We start from the raw sequence: 17,219 nt of genomic DNA on the forward strand, positions 1-17,219 counted from the left end.
TTAAAAAAATCACACGTACCTAAAAATATATTGCATAACAATTATATTGTCTTTATACTTAATGTATTTTTCTCAACACTCGAATCACTCCAGCATCATTGTGAAAATCTGTGCAGTAGTGTGATCCTCGCGACCGCCACTTCGCTATAAGTCAAAACTACAAAAATACCTTTTATTATTTATTTTCCTTGTTGTGTGTATGTGTGTATGTGTGTTTGGTTCCACGTCATGGGGAACAAGTTGGCTCATTACACTAACGTAGTCGATAGAGGTAAGGAGGTAAAAATTTGAATCAAATTAAGTATATTGTTTAGGATGTGTGAATGACTTGAGATAAATGTTTAAGGAAACCAAAATGTATACAGGAGTTAAATTAACAATTGATTAAGGTTTGGTGTGCCTATCGAAAGTTATGGCATCATCATCGGCGCTAGTTACAGCCTTTTGCGGGCCCAAGTGTTCCTCCATGGATCTTTGTAGTTAGCCCTCTTTGCCTTTTACAATGCCTATAGACTATAGTTACCAATTCGCTTAATGTCTTAGTTAACTTCATCTACTACTAACTACCAAACTTTTGCCAATCAATAATTCTACATCCATCTGAGTAGGTAGGTACTACAACTGCAGTCGAAGACCTTAATTTTTATCGTATTCGAAGCTCATCTACGCGCAGTAGTCCAATGTTAGAATAACATCAATAAAATCGCATTCAAATAATTTTTTTGCAGTCCAAAAGCAGATCGTCTTCATAAAGTTTATTATTTAGTATTAAGTATTCTCAAAAAAAATTATGTCCATCCAGGCGCGTTCATCCAGTTCACCCCAAGAAGCAGCTGTTCTCGGCTCCAGTCAACAAGTTCACAGCCAAGCCCTGCGCGCCGAGCCCCAACCTCGTCAGGATCAGGAGCTGCCTCGAAAAGTATCGCTCCACTCCAGCCAGACCCGTCAAGATTGGCCCCAAAGCGGTTTCCATGGAAGACTTGACTCCGACGAAGAGGATCAAAAAGGACAGGTCCTTATAGATACTTATCTAATGACCATCTATAGACGCTTTCTATAGATTCTTTTAAGATGTCATTTTGCCCCCTGCCAAAGCTACGCTTTACACTGCAATATTGCCATTCTAGCACCTTGGGACCCTAAGGTCTATTGGTTTTTCGAATTACCTATGTGCCCCACTCATTGCCACTCTAGATACTTATCCCTGAATTTCTATTTTTGCGGGTTCTTCTCAATAGAACTAAGCTTGTAAACTTAGGTAGAGATCTTGAAATGTCATAAGAGCGAAAAGTTGGTCTGGGTAATACATGACTTAATTATTTTAGAATTTGTAATTGCTCGATCAAGGATAGATCGCCACGCGCAAATGTTGCGACTGGCTTGGAATAATGGGATTCTTGCTGAGATTGTTCTTTTTAGCCAGTACTTAGTAAGAACTGACAGCCATTCAGATAATTTCAGAGGTGATTGCGATTGCCACTGCAACTATAAAATTACGACAGTAGGGCTAGAGTAAATAAGTATAATCAGCAAAAATCAAATTCTTAAAACTTAAAAAACAGGAAAGATTCAAAGCTGGCCACGGTGCATTCTCCAGGGCTCCGCAGCCTGCCGGAGGAGGAGGCTACGGCGAGGATCGGGCGCTTCATGCTGGTGGTGGCGTGGAGGCGGCGCCGCGACGAGATACGATGCTTGAGGAAGACCTTGGAGTCTCAGGTACCCATATCTGGTTACCACCCTATCGCCAAAGCCGTGCCTCCAAGCGATTTAGCGTTCCGATACGATGCTGTGCAGAAACGCGTGGCCGCCATTTTAGTGACATCAGCACTAGGGTAAAGTTTCGAGCTGATGGTATATTTCGATGTTAATCAGACATGGTTCCAGCGCAATAGCAATTTACGGGACTTATATCCATATAAAGAAGAAAGAAGAAAGAAAGAAAAACGTTTATTTTTTAAGGCTGTACCACACATTACCATTATTAGGTTAGGTTATCCCGGCGCCTCTTATACTTGAGTAGTAAAGTCAAAAGACCTCAAGTAGAAGAAGCGCCGAAATAAACCATGTCATGTGTGGCACAACCCGAAAAAAAGGTCCCTACTCAGCATAAATGCCATATGTCTTGCACAAGTACAAAAACATACAGCGCTGGTTTTCAGTAGGAACCCTGATTCGGGTGGCGCCACGGAATTATTTCAATTGTACTTATCTAATCTATCTATTCTATATGTTAATAATATATACAAATTCACACATATTATACTTACTTATATATATATATATATATATATATATATATATATATATATATATATATATATATATATATATATATATAATATATAACATAGATGTGTCCAATTATATATATATATATATATATATATATATATATATATATATATATAATTGGACACATCTATGCCCATGTATAAGGTATGGCTATGATGTAACCTAAATCTTGTTACAAAAAGGAGTACATATACATATACATATACATATACATAACAGATGGAGCCAACCATCAGACTATCGCGCTATATAATGAGGAATTATTATGAAGAGCGAGGAATTGATTCAACTTGGTCGATTAAATGATATAATATGCATCTCTTGTAGGTACATTGCAAAAAACATTCCTAGCAAGATTTCGAGCTGAAAGCTTGCGCACGCCACCGCAATCAATTCCACCATCACCACCTGGGTTTCTGGAGCACTTCGACCACCCGTTGTGCCAGATCCTTTTTTCCACGCACATATCAAACTGTGGAATCAACTCCCTTCGGCGGTGTTACCTTTAGATTATTATACAACATGGGGTTATTCAAGGGGCGGACCAACAAATTCCTGAAAGGCCGGCAACGCATCGGCGGTTCCTCTGATGCTGCAAATGTTCATGAGCGGCGGTAATCACTTAACATCAGGTGACCCGCCTGCTCGTTTGCTCGCTATCTCCATTAAAAAAAATTAAATAAGTAAATGGTTTTGAAATGTTCAGGTGTCATGCTCGGAGCGCCTCCGCATCCAAGTGTGCGTGTTGAAGTCGTTGCTGGACTCCGACAACGACAAGGTGCGGCAAGCCATGCGCGAGCTGGACAGGCTGAAGAACTTGCTCAAAGACAGGGACGCGGAGAAGGCTGTGCTCGAAAAGGTATTATAGCTATACTTAGTATCATCATCATCATCATGATCAACCCATCGCCGGCTCACTACAGAGCACGGGTCTCCTCTCAGAGTGAGAAGGGTTTTGGTCATAGTCTACCACGCTGGCCATCTGCGGATTGGTAGACTTCACACACCTTTGAGAACATTATGTACAACTCTCAGGCATGCAGGTTTCCTCACGATGTTTTCCTTCAGCGTTAAAGCAAGTGATATTTAATTACTTAAAACGCACATTGCTCCGAAATGTTAGAGGTGCGTGCCCAGGATCGAACCCCCGACCTCTGATTAGAAGGCGGACGTCCTAACCACAAGGCTATCACAGCTTAGTATATAGGTATACTCATTATTATACATAGTGATTACTAGCTTATGCTCGCGACTTCGTCCGCGTGGACCACACAAATTTAAAACCCCAAATTCACCCGCTTAGGGGTTGAATGTTCAAAAATCCTTCCTTAGCGGATGCCTACGTCATAATATCTATCTGCATGCCAAATTTCAGCACCATCCGTCCTGTAGTTTGAGCTGTGCGTTGATAGATCTATCAGTCAGTCAGTCAGTCATCATTTCCTTTTATATATAGATTATTATTAGATTATGATTATAATATAATTATATTAATTGGTTGGATGTCACAAAATGGTAAGCGCCCACTGAGATTTTTGCCTCTACCATTTTGTATGGGATTTAGTTTCAAAGAGAGCGCAATACTAAATTCTTTCCTCGGATAAAGTATAGAATGCGGTAAGTGATCTCGAGTGGGCCTTTTCGATGGCACGACACATTGTAGACACTAGGTACCTACGTATTTGTTGGATTAGCTTTTAAGGAATGTTTTTTGTAAATATTTGTGTTTATCGTGTGTTGGATCAACCAATAAATGTACATTTCTATTCTATTCTATTCTATATCTTTTGAATAATATTTCTAAAAACCGGCCAAGTGCAAGTCCGACGTGCATCAAGGGTGCCGACGGTGTGGATTACAGTCGAATTTTTTCGACATTTTGCACGATACATCAAAATCTAATATTATTCGTTAAAATTATAAAAAAATCCTTTATTATTTCCAGGAAAAATATGCACTTGAACAAGATGTAAGCTCAGCCGAAGATCGCGCGTCCGAGATGAGCATCGGTGAGAATAAGTGCTTTATAATATCTACTTAGTTACCTAGTCTAGTATAGGTACATTGGCCAAATGCGTTCGGTCAAGTGCCTACAGGAAGTGGGTGAAATGCAAAAATATATGTTACTAGCCCGTGACTTCGTCCGCGTGGAATTAGGTTTTTAAAAATCCCGTGGGAACTCTGATTTTCCGGGATAAAAAGTTTGCCCATGTCACTCTCCAGGTCTTTTTCTATACCCATGCAAAAAATCACGTCAATCCGTTGCACCGTTGCGACGTGATTGAAGGACAAACCAACAAACCAATAAACTAACAAACAAACATACTTTTATAAGGTAAGCGAAACCGTGGCCGAGTTGGTCAAGGCATCGGGCGCGAACCCAGAAGATGCAGGTTCGATTCCTGCCGGTTACGCAATTTTTGATATGTATTTAAAATTATTTAGTAATTTCCTTGAAGTGTAGGTAAAACACTAAAAAATTATAAAAAAAACATACTTTCGCATTTTATAATAAGGGTACCTACTGATTTTTTCAGAGTCCAGAGTATTTACCTATTCATTCTAATAAAAATATGCAAAGTCATTGACATTTATGCCTATAATATTTTATAAACAACTAAGTCAAAGCCTTCCTAGAAGTTGGACTCATAGATTTGACGTACCTACTCTACTTGGATACGTAGTTCCTATATCAAGTAACTATAAGTAGTTTTGTTTGTACCTACTAACTACTTACGTAGTTCTTAAACCCCATTAATTTTAGGGTTATACGATAATCATTATTCTTCATTTCATCATCATCAACCAATAGACTCACTGCTGGACATAGGTCTCTTGTAGGACGTCCACGCGCCATGGACTTGCGCAGCTAACGCAATTTTGCCTCTATCATTTGTATGTAACAGAGAGAGCGCTATGCACTTATTTCCGCGGATAGGGTATCGTTTCGTCGCTCGACAGCCAGCGATAACTCGTTGCGCCTCCCGCGTGCTCCATTCGTTTCGTATATAGGGCTAGCTTATGCACGCGACTTCGTCCGCGTAGACTACACAAATTTAAAACCACTATTTCACCACTTTGGGGTTGAATTTTCAAAATTCTTAGCGGATGCCTACGTCATAATAGCTATCTGCATGCCAAACAGCCCGATCCGTCCAGTAGTTTGAGCTGTGCGTTGATAGATCGATCAGTCAGTCAGTCAGTCAGTCAGCTTTTCTTTTTATATATTTAGGCTAGGAGTTCTTATCACCGTTGTTTTAGGGTTCCGTACCCGAACGGTGCCAACGAGACCCTAATAATAAGCCTCTGCGTTCCGCCCGTCTGTCTGTCTGTCAGCGGACTGCATCTCATAAACCGTAACAGGTAGAGCCTGGAGCGTTAAAATTTTTACAGAGTGTGTATTTCTATTCTAATAAAGTTTTCAAAATGGCTGCCACGAAAATTAAAAAAAGTTTTATATCTTGTACGATTGTACCTACTTGTACGGAATGCTTCGTGTCTGATAATCGCATTTGACCGGTATTTTAAAATAGCTGTGACACACAGACAGACAGGCAGACGGACAAACGGACTGGGCGTACGAAACTATAAGGTTTCCTTGTTTTACTACGGAACCCTAAAAATCAAACGAAATTAGACATAATGTTATTGTACGAACACGTGCGCTAAAGGAAAATGGTAGATCTCGTTGTATGTATCTTGGGTTTGTGGGCGGAGTCTGCGAGCATTTATTTTTAATTTATCCTCATCACATTTTCCCAATGTGTAGTCATCGCGTTCGGTCACTTGCAGACCTTGACTTGCCTCGATAACCGCTGAACTACAATGTTATTATGATTTAGATAACGTGCAAGTAGTAGGTATTCCTTATCATTGGATTAAAGCTACAACACACATAACTTGTGCTTTGCTGCTAAAAGCTGTGATAGCCTAGTGGTTAGGACGTCCGCCTTCTAATCGGAGGTCGTTTTAAGTAATTAAATATCACTTGCTTTAACGGTGAAGGAAAACATCGTGAGGAAACCTGCATGCCTGAGAGTTCTCCATAATGTTCTTAAAGGTGTGTGAAGTCTACTAATCCGCACATGGTCAGCGTGGTAGAATAATGGCCAAAGCCATTCTCACTCTGAGAGGAGACCCGTGCTCTATAGTGAGCCGGCGAAGGGTTGATCATCATCATCATCATCACACATAACTTGTAACACATTTAATACTTGGTAGGGGAGCCCAAGCGGGGATTTTGGGATTTACTCGAGCGCGTCAGATTAAAGAAAGGTGAGTTAATTACACGCAGAAAAGTGTCAATTTCAATAATCTGACAATATTTGAGCGTGACATATGGAAATGTCACAAAGTTGACGAAATCAGCAATGACATTTGGTCGTGTCCAAATCGTCAGCCTTTTGCATAAGAGCTACTTGAGGGTTCACTTAATATCTGACGAGCTCGAATTTTTTTTTTCGTTGTTTTTTTAAATTTATAGACTTGCAATATAATGCTTGCAATGCAAATGCACAGACCTGGTGGCAAGTGATGGACTACGGCCAAACCCTTCTCATTCGGAGAGAAGCCGCGTGCCGTAGTGAGCCGGCAGGGTTGTAACGATGATGAGATGATGATGATGATGATGAAATATTATGACGTCAGGTTGGCGCAACTGCCGCAACGAGCTGGAGTGCCTGCGCGCCGCGCACGCGTGCCTCGAGCAGGCGCTGTCGCTGGAGCGCGCCGCCAGCCAGGACGCGCGCGCGCACGCCGACACAGCCTTCCAGCGGGTAATGTTGCTCTCAGCTTTGCAATGAGACTATCCAGCTCACTGCCGGACGAGCTTACTGGAAGAGACTTCACAAAAAGGGGTCCTCTCGGAGTCCCATAATATTCACTAGAGCTGACCACTTTTCCACTTTTAAATGGGTAGAAATTTTACGACAGATCTCTCCATTAATCTATGCTAACATTACGAAAAACTTGTGATATTCCATGTAACTAAAACAGCTCAGAATTTGTCGTTGTAACTTTCAGTTGTCGTCGCTGGAAGAGGAGCTGTCGCAGCACGAGGCGCTGCTGGCGTCTGCGCACACGCAGGCCGCCGCGCTGCGCCGCGACCACGACCACAAGCTGCGACAACTCGACCAAGTCACGGAACAACTCGAGCTGGAGAGAGCGTGAGTAGGGTATAAAGTCTGAGTTAAGTCAAAGCCCGAGCGATTTAAGTTTTAGTTTGGTTAGTTCAATGCGAACTACTAGTTATAATAATCTAGTTATGAGAATCCTCCCTGGCGCAGTGGTCATATTAGTGCAAGGTCCCGGGTTCAATTCCTGGCAGGGATTTGGGATTTTATAATTTCTAAATTTCTGGTCTGGTCTGGTGAGAGGTTTCGGCCGTGGCTAGCTACCACCCTACCGGCAAAGCCGTGCCGCCAAGTGATTTAGCGTTCCAGTACGATGCCGTGGAGAAACCAAAGGGGCATGGGTTTAAACAAAACTGCCATACCCCTTCCAGATTAGCCCGCTATCATCTTAGGCTGCATTATCATATACCACCAGGTGAGATTGCAGTCAAGGGCTAACTTGTATCTGAATAAAATAAAAATAAACATAATAATAATCTGGTTATCTGTTGAGATGCTGATGTTCCAGGGCCCGCGAGCGGTGCTCACGCGAGCGCTCAGTGCTGAGCGCGCGCGCGTCGCTGACCGCGCAGCAGACGAGCGCGCTGCGCGGCGTGGTGGAGGACCTGCGCGCACAGCTGAGGCACGTGGAGCTCGAGCTGAAGACCACGCGCGAGCAGCTCGACTGGTGGCCCCGCCCGCTCACCAAGTGAGATTTCAATCCAATCGATCAGCCTGTATGCGTCGACCACAGCCGGACATAGGCCTTTTCTTCGCGCGTGACCAATGACTGTCCTCCGTCTGCCTCATCCACCTACTTCAGGTCATCGGTCCAACCGGCTGAAGATCGTCCTACACTGCGCTTACTGGTTCGTGGTCTCCACTCCAGAACTGCGTCGATTCGCCGTCGGTGACATGACCTACCCATTGCCACTTCAGCCTGCTAATCCTTTGAGCTTCGGTCGGTTTTGTTCTTCTGCGAATTTTCTCGTTCCATTTTATCCCTGAGAGAGATACCCAACACAGTTCGCTCCATAGCGCGCTGAGACTGTCAGTGTCCCCATTTCCGCTCCATACGTCTTTACAGGTAAGACACACTCATGAAAGACTTCAGTGTTAAGGCTTTGATCATATTGATTAGAAGACCTGACGTAGCTCTGAACATGCTGCCCAGTCCAGCTGAATTCTTTTGACAGCCTCCTTATCAAACTCAATTATTTATTCAGAATAGGTAATACTGATTGTCAAAATTTAATTTGTAAGATATAGTGGTGATAACTAATACGTACTTAAAACTAAAGCTACGATAGTTCCAAACCCAAGAATCAAATTCCAGAAATTCGAGCAAATCCAAAAATATAGCAATGCATTTTTATAGAAAGATCTTTTCTTGTAGGATGCTGGGCGCGGCTCGGTCTTGGTTCCGTCACCCCCTCTCCATTCAGGAAGCTGTACTGTGGTCCTTCATCCCGGCGAGACATGGATGTTAATCTTACTGGTGGATAGATAATATTATGTCATAATATGTGCTACAGTTATCCACATAGCTGTAGAACATTGTCGTGATAGAGAAATACTTAGTTACATACCTTTGGAAGGTAGGTATAACGGAGTGATTATTGATTATGCAAGTGTGGATCATAATTCTTATGTATGTTGCGGATGAATCACTTTGAAACATAATATTTGTGATATTTAAGAATGACTCAGAAAAGTGCTTATCACGGAAAAGTCTCGCGCATGTTTGCACAACAAAATGTAACGGCTTTAATATTTGAACGCTCTCCCTTATACCAAGCTCCGAAATTTTCGCAAATCAAATTAAAGTAAGTATACTTCATCTATTTTCCTCATCTGGCTTAACAGGATTTTTTTTTGTATTGAGCCCATAATGGCATAAATGCCAAAGCGATGACAGCTTAGTGGTAGACATCGGCCTAGAAGGCGTTCCGTAAGTAGGTGCGGAGTTTCATCCCGGCCCCTAATTTTCGGTCTAATGGATGATAATCCGGATAGTTAATTATCTGTATCATCAGTCATGATTGAGCAAATTATGTACGGACGTATAATGGACAGTTTACTTTTACAGAATATTAGTATATAGGTATAGTTTCCCATATTACCGACGAGAATTTTAAAATGAAGCAATCAGAAAATGCATCAAAGAATTAATTCGGAGATTTTGACGGTATTTTGCAAGTAAATCAGTATAACGGCCAGCACAGACGAGGCATTATTGTCTGCGGGGGACAAAAGTGGATCACTAAGAATTGTATCGCATAACACACACGATGGATTAATAGTAGCGAGTAGGTACAGCGTACCTTACTAAAAGATGAGGGACTTTTGTCGTCCGCGGACAACAGTCCCTCGTCTGCGCTAGCCCTAAGGGAGAGCCTTTAAATATGAAATGTTTGAAGATTGTTTTAGAAGATAATTATACAGATATTGGTATGTATGTTTGTTGTAATTTTGGTGGCTTATTATTATTATTAATAGGTATTGTATTAAGTACTTATGTATTTTTCGAGGCTATTAGGTATGTACTTTCTAGGTAAGTTTCTAGACTTAGTTTTTTAAGAATTGTTTACCTACTAATAAAATAATATTTACGAAATAATGGTTTTATTGCCTTAGAAATCATAATAATATACAGTCCGTACAAAAGACTCCTCACGTGCCATTTTAACTCTGAGTCAACCGTCATGTCAAAAGTACGGTTCACGTACTTTTGACATGTTGACACAAAAAGTTAAATCGGCGCGATTTTAGAGTAACAATTGGTACGAATGATGGGAACGCCGATATTGGCCGGACTATAATATATTTTTAATATCCCGTAGTTTGAAATAATCTTTAGGTACAGTATTTCAGTATGTCATGGTAGGTATAGCAGTTAGGAGGTCACAGGTTTGATTCCTGGTTGAGAAACGTACAATTGAGTCAATAAATAAAACAAAATTCCAGTTTTATGTCGTGTTTATTCATTCAGTCTTACATTTCTATTCAACAATCTACTACAAAATATCAACATTTAGAATAGTAGTTACTATATCGCGGTCATATTGATTTAGAAAAAAATAACAAGCATATACCTTTCTAAGTACCTAAGTATACCTAATATGATTCACCTACATATTAAAAAGTCTGTTTTTAGGGTTCCGTACCTCAAAAGGAAAAACGGAACCCTTATAGGATCACTTTGTTGTCTGTCTGTCTGTCGGTCTGTCAAGAAACCTACAAGGTACTTCCCGTTGACCTAAAATCATTAAAATTTGACAGGTAGGTAGATCTTATAGCAGACATTCGGGGAAAAATCTGAAAACCGTATATTTGTGGTTACATCACACAAAAAAATTAAATTGTGGGCATGAACAAATAATTAGTATTTTCAATTTTCGAAGTAAGATAGCTACACCATATGAAAGGGCTTCACCGGTGCATTTTAAAACAGATATTTATGCATCATAGTTTTTGAATTATCGTGCAAAATGTCGAAAAAATACGACTGTAGTACGGAACTCTCGTTGCGCGAGCCTGGCTCGCACTGGACCGGTTTTTTTTCATTTCAATGCACCTAAATTCTTTACAAGTTTAAAGAGTCTACTGGAACTATATCGTGCCTGTCGACTAGATCGTGTTATGGCTAAAACGTTGGAAACGTTCGAATTGGAATCCATCCTTGATACTATCTTTCTGGTATATCGACATGATTATTCAAAAATATTTATCAACTTCCCAACCTAAATCAATATGGCCCCCATATAGTAATTTCGAGTATTTTTACAGTGTAGTATTTTTATTAGGTACAACAAATGTAGGCAGGTCCCAAATGGACCGAAGTAAGAAATTTTATACAAACGTTCATTTAAATAAATATTTAAATTAAAGCATCATCCATATTAGATAGCGATTTTATGTACAAACAAAATAAAAACACAGCAAGGGCCAGACAATCAATAAAAGTCGCGAAACAATATCGTGACACCGGTTAATAATACACATTATCGCACATTTATTGATCGTCTGAAATAACTACCAAACAACAAAAACAAATTTGATTACAATATTGCTTACGGCCGATGACTGAAACCACTTTATATTTAACTTAATTTTTTTGATATACTTAATTAAAAAAATTTATTAATTCTGTTGTACATATTCTCTAAAATTTTTTACAAAAAAAATAAAAACCGACTTCGTTACACAAACACTAAAAATTGAAAAATAATTTAATTTATTACCGAATATATTATGTATACAAGAGTTAATATAGTTCCATAATAATACTTTTTGGTGCCGGTGCCAATTAGCTTTAGCTGCGCGAATCGTCTAGACTTCATATTTTTATGGGACTCCACAATGGCACCTCATTGGCACCGAACCCAAAAAATATTATTATGGAACTATATTAACTCTTGTATACATAATATATTCGGTAATAAATTAAATTATTTTTCAATTTTTAGTGTTTGTGTAACGAAGTCGGTTATTATTTTTTTTGTAAAAAAAATTTATTTCACAATTTTTAGTGGCCCCATGGAATTATGCTATGACTGGTTAAAAATCTATTGTTTACTAAGCTATTACACTGATCGCGAGCAATTTACTCTTATCCGTTGAGGAGTTCCAGTATCTATCTTCGAAGATGTTCATCAGATCTTCACCAAATTGAAATGGGACCAAATTTGAAGTATACCCTTTCAAACAAAAAAAAGCATTTTCAAAATCGGTCCAGGCGTTTTCGAGTAATCGGGGAACATACATTAAAAAAAAAATCACTTATCGTCATTCGTCATATAACAGGTAGACTGATTAAAATTTTGGTTGTAAATGTACTGCTATTCCTTTAATAATGCTCCTTGCCAAAAAGGAAAGCAATGGCACTGATTCCGTTGTCTTTCACTAAACTAAATTTAGAGTATCTGGATCCTTTTCTTTTTAACAATGCTCAAAAGGGACAGAACATGAACTTTACATTTAAAGACTCTAAATTTTAGTGCACGCTACAAATTTATACAGTAGGCTCGCGACTGCGCTAATATCACGGGGTTTACCTAAAAAATAAATTTAAAACTGTCAAACTGCATCTGTCCTTTTCATATTACATTAGTAAGAAGAGGATGCGAATACTCTAAGATTTAGTTGTGCACAGAATCAGTACCATTAGACGGGTTAAATTATAGATTGTGTATAGTGCACGCAAAATAAGTAGTCTAAAGTCTAAAATCATAATATCTCAGCCGAGCTTATCTTTTTATTAGGAAAAAATACAATAAATTATTTTATTACTATACATATACAGCGCGGAAATGCAGCCAGAGTGTTGCCAAGAATACTGGCTGCATTTCCGCGCCGGACAGCTAAGCTGATCCGTTGCGCAAAAAATGAGCCAGCCCTTCTGTCACCAGATGAGGCTATTGAGGCTATTTACCTATTTACCTGCGCAAATCACCATGTTACAACTTCAGGTTGGGCTACTTTTTTGCGATCACTGTACAACAGAATTAGCGACAGTACCAAAAACAATTAAGTGTGCTTTAAAAATAATAAAGCTATAGTTTATAGGCCACGTGTTGGTTTATTTACTTGATTATTAGAATAGAAGATATCTATCGAGGCTAGATCCCCGAGTATACATAACATTGGTTTGATTCGGGCCTTTTATTGCCTTGTAACTTTTTGCTACGGTTTCTACATTAGAGTTACTCTTATTCTAAAACTTAACAACCATACGGAGTAGGGCTTCAATGAGTTACACAAAACTTTACTAGCGTTTTTTATAGATATTTTAATGAATTTATGGAATAAAAAGTGGGTCACGCAATTTTAACTTATAATAAATACTTACTTAATATTTTGAATGAAAATAATCTGTGAGAGAATTTTGCATAATAATATGTATGCAAAAATTTCATAAAATAAAAATTAATTTTAGCAGGCACACCGTCAATATTTCATCATTGCCTTAATATCAGACAACGCTAAGGGTTCATTCACACGATAATTTTCCAGCACTTAGGAAAAATATCACAGTTTGCGCAGAGTCTAAATTTTACACTAATATTTTTCTATTCTCTACACTCAAAACATTCTACCCTACTTTTTACTGGGGCTTAGCGATGAGATCAAATAAATAAGCTTTCTCTCCTAACACGCGGTGTCTGTTACGCGTTATTGTCGCACATTCAATTCCATTTTGTCGACGGACACATTGTAAATGGCAGGAATTTTACATCTAAGTCTAGGACCACACTAGCGACTGTAAAAAATGGAACTTAAGAAAAAATTAATTTATGAAAACTAATGATTTAGAAAATACGAGAAGCATTTTAGTTTTTCTAAAACATTAGTAAGTAAGTTTGTGCACTCATCCGTATTCGGTTCGTATTTTTACGAAATCCGTGATTTCACGGATGAGTGCACCTCGCGGTGCCCTTAGACGCCAAGACCCTGCGCCCGTGTGCACTGCTCCAGGTAAGCCGGCACTGCGGGCTGATCCGCTAACTCACTCTCTGAATCATAGCCACCGAGCTCATTGGTTGATTCTACATTGCTGCTTCAATAAGTGATAGCCAAATGATTTTTCGTAGAAAACCTTCAATGGATCAATAATAAACGTCAAATGAGCTATTTCAGTGTTAAATACTGAGTTAGCGAGTCAGTGGGCGGGTCACGACATATTAAAATCATAAATATACACCAAAGACTTGGCGATTTTGCCTCTGTCTCAATTAAATTACTAGACTACCGTCCGGCATTATTAGCGCCGCTCAGCCAACTTTTGCTTTACAAAATTCTAAACACTGAACGATGTTTTCTTAGGAGTAATTTTTACATTTAATTACTTATAAGTTCTAACTCTACGCACTAAGTCAAAGTCCTACAAGGTCCTAACTCCTTACATTCTATTAGTCATTTAAAGCCTGATCAGAAATATACAAAACTTTCTCTGGGGGCGCCACTAGTATTACGGTCTATGGTCTTGTACAGTGCGACAAGACTCTCTTGGCACTTGAATGACATTGACAGGGGGACGCTGCTGGAGAAAAATGCTTAGAATATTCAAACAAGAACAAAGAAGACACTTGACGGCAACGTTAGTTCCGATTTTCGCCACGCGCCAAGATAGCCTTATCGCATTGTATAATATTATCGTCAGTACAAAATGACTTCTCACACGCCATTTTAACTCTATGGGTCACTGTCATGTTAAAAGTACGGAATGGTAAAAGTAAGACTAAAATCGTACTTTGACATGACACAAAGTTAAAATGGCGCATGAGAACTCATTAGGCACTATAAACTAGCTCCACGGGTTTTCCGCAAAATGGTGTGGTGTTTTATTTTTTTCTGGTCAGGCTTTAAATTACCAGATTCTACTATTTTAGAAATTCGCCAATTTTACAATCAGCAAGAATATATACAAATTCTGCACTAAATACACAAATTCAGTAAAATAAATAAATGTTTAGAGTCACTTCGACATGATAATGACTAGCTGGAGATCGTATTGCAATGGTGGAATTTAATTCTACCATTTTAGGAGCGATGTACACAGAACTGGCGAGAGACTTTACTTTACTTTGAAGGGAATCAGTTTGTACCAATTTTTGTTTTAGCTAAAAGATCTTGGAAGACTTGCTGGATGGCAATCTGAAAGTTTTATAAAGTGGCATACAGTAGTACATAGGTGCATACATCGCATAGTATAAGTACATATTATGTATAAGTCTATAAAATAATGATTAAATTTTTTCTTTATTTTTACTGATAGTGACACATTGGCCGCAGCGCTTGGAAAGATCTGCTGTCAGTTTTATTGCATCTTTCAGCTTATATTCGAGAGATCTGCAATGTTTCCTCAATTTAAGGACGTTCATTCCACGTTAATTTACAAAATAAAGGCTTTTCTTTCTTTCACGTCTACAATCGTCATTTCTGTATAAAGCGCCCCTCAGCACGTGACGATACTTGGAGTACATAATATTTTAACTATTGGTAGAGCATGTGTTCCTGGTTCATCAAGGTTCACACCGACGCATTTGCACGCGGCATGCGGCATGCGGCATGCGGCATGCGGTACGTGTACGCTTTAGACTATATGCGCACTAGGCGGCCAGAGTGCCTAACATGCGCCCCGTGAGAAAATTTTGTCTACGCATGATCTCGTGTTTCTTCATACAAATAAGACGAGTAAATGCGTACACAAAATTTTCTCGTGGTGCACATGTTAGCCTAACAGGTCACGATTTAACGATACGCGGTCAGCTACCGCGGCCAGTGAGATCAAGCGCTACATACAGGACCAGAACAGAACTGAACTGAGAATTCACGGCCGCCCCATTGGCCGCCGAGAACCGCCTAGCCGTTGACAGCCAGGTCGTAGTGCGCAAGTAGTCTTACGAAGCATAAAAGACGTTGAACATTTTGTTACCGTGTGCAAATGCGTCAACGAACAACCATTACACAACCAGATCACAACGTTTTCTCAACATCACTACAAAATTGTGGCTATTTAATATTATTACCAAAAAAGTAAAGTACACTTACAGTACAGTACGCGGCAGAAAATATTGTACATCGCCCTTTAGAATGGCATTTCGGCTTTGTAGAGCGTTGTCTCCGTCACTCATACGCATATGACATTTTGTCGGTCTCAACGACTGAGACAATGCTCTACAAACCCGCTATCACCTTCTAAAGGTCGATGTACATTATTTTCATCACTTTCAGTTGCCCACAAAATGGAATATCTAGTTGTATTGTTACATATTGTAACATGAAATAAATGAGTTTTTGATTTAGGTAATTCGATATAATGTTAGGTATGGTGGGTACTATTAGTCTGTGGCCTAGGTGGGAGCGAGGCGTGCTGCGGGGCAGCCAGCGTGTAGAACAACTTCTTAATATTTATAAGAAATTAGAAGGAAGACGCGTGCACGCGTCCTAATCGAGAGCGGGTGCCGAGTGGCATGGTGACGCACCCGCTCCCAGCTGGGCCGCAGACTTAGAGTTGTTATGAAGCAGTCGCCACGGTTTGGCATTGCCAGTGCGCCTTGCGACTAACGCGCGTTGGTTGTCCGTACAATGCGCTTCAGTTTGACAGCAAATTGATATAGCACAGTACAGGGTTTCCTGTCAGTGTATGTACATGTGTCTATATCATGCCGAAGCCCTCCCCTCCTTCGTTGATGGCCCAGAGCAGCGCTCGCACGAGATGCTCGTAGGAGTCGTAGTCGGGCAGACAGAGCTGGTTGAAGCAGGTGTGCGCGGTGGGCAGCGCGCCGAACGTGGGCGCCGCCGTGATCTGGAATCGCGGGTTGAGCTCCTGCCGACAACGGACCACAGTTCTGTTACCGCAGAATGTTTATTCACTACACCGGATATGACACCCCAGCCATCGATTATGACACCTCAATCACCAGATTTAACAACAAGTACCAACAAATAAAGCTATTTTTATTTTAGCATTTAAACTACCGTGAGTGATTTCCATTCTAAATACTATCTGTCCCGGCTTACTCACGTGTGTAGTCGACGTTAGCCCGACTAGTTTCGAACCCATACGGGGTCCTGCGCCTGTCCTGGGGGTGCGCGAACGGACTCCCTTGAGAAAGGACCCCGTATGGGTTCGAAAGTAGTCGGGCTAACGTCGACTACACACGTGAGTACAGCCGGGACAGATACTATTTTTATTTATTTATTTATTTACCAACAAAGAGACGAATCCAGCTGCCTCAAGGCTGGCGCTGGCCTCAGCCCATTTCGAAAAGGACTGTAATAAATAGTCCAAGTAGCCCAAGACACCCGTCT

The 17,219-nt window shown here is 40.2% G+C and overlaps 3 protein-coding genes across 5 annotated transcripts in view; 1 reads left to right on the forward strand and 2 right to left on the reverse strand.

Annotated features, from left to right (window-relative positions):
• The window catches only part of Caf1-105 (chromatin assembly factor 1, p105 subunit), a 120,845-nt gene that overhangs the window by 24,099 nt on the left and 79,527 nt on the right, over positions 1-17,219 (reverse strand). The gene's annotated exons all lie outside the window — the stretch shown is intronic.
• On the forward strand, positions 225-9,974 carry LOC117984684 (paramyosin). The gene is made up of 9 exons (XM_069500492.1): positions 225-271; positions 803-1,012; positions 1,563-1,716; positions 2,999-3,151; positions 4,238-4,301; positions 6,940-7,067; positions 7,315-7,457; positions 7,933-8,112; positions 8,800-9,974. The coding sequence occupies exons 2-9, from the start codon at positions 972-974 to the stop codon at positions 8,891-8,893; spliced, it is 957 nt and encodes a 318-aa protein (XP_069356593.1). The 5' UTR covers positions 225-271; positions 803-971; the 3' UTR covers positions 8,894-9,974.
• LOC117984614 (apoptosis-resistant E3 ubiquitin protein ligase 1) overlaps positions 10,365-17,219 on the reverse strand; it is a 44,112-nt gene continuing 37,257 nt past the window's right edge. For 2 of the 3 annotated variants that reach the window (XM_069500484.1, XM_069500485.1), the window contains exons 17-18: positions 15,654-16,734; positions 10,365-15,531 (exon numbers count right to left, since the gene is read on the reverse strand). In XM_069500484.1, the coding sequence (XP_069356585.1) occupies positions 16,564-16,734 (171 nt within the window). In that variant the 3' untranslated portion in view covers positions 10,365-15,531; positions 15,654-16,563. Of the gene's footprint in view, positions 16,735-17,219 lie in introns of all 3 variants that reach the window. The other variant, XM_034971233.2, reaches the window with a different exon arrangement.

The sequence above is a fragment of the Maniola hyperantus genome, chromosome 8, assembly GCF_902806685.2.
Source record: "Maniola hyperantus chromosome 8, iAphHyp1.2, whole genome shotgun sequence".
In the NCBI taxonomy this organism is placed as follows: Eukaryota; Metazoa; Arthropoda; class Insecta; order Lepidoptera; family Nymphalidae; genus Maniola; species Maniola hyperantus.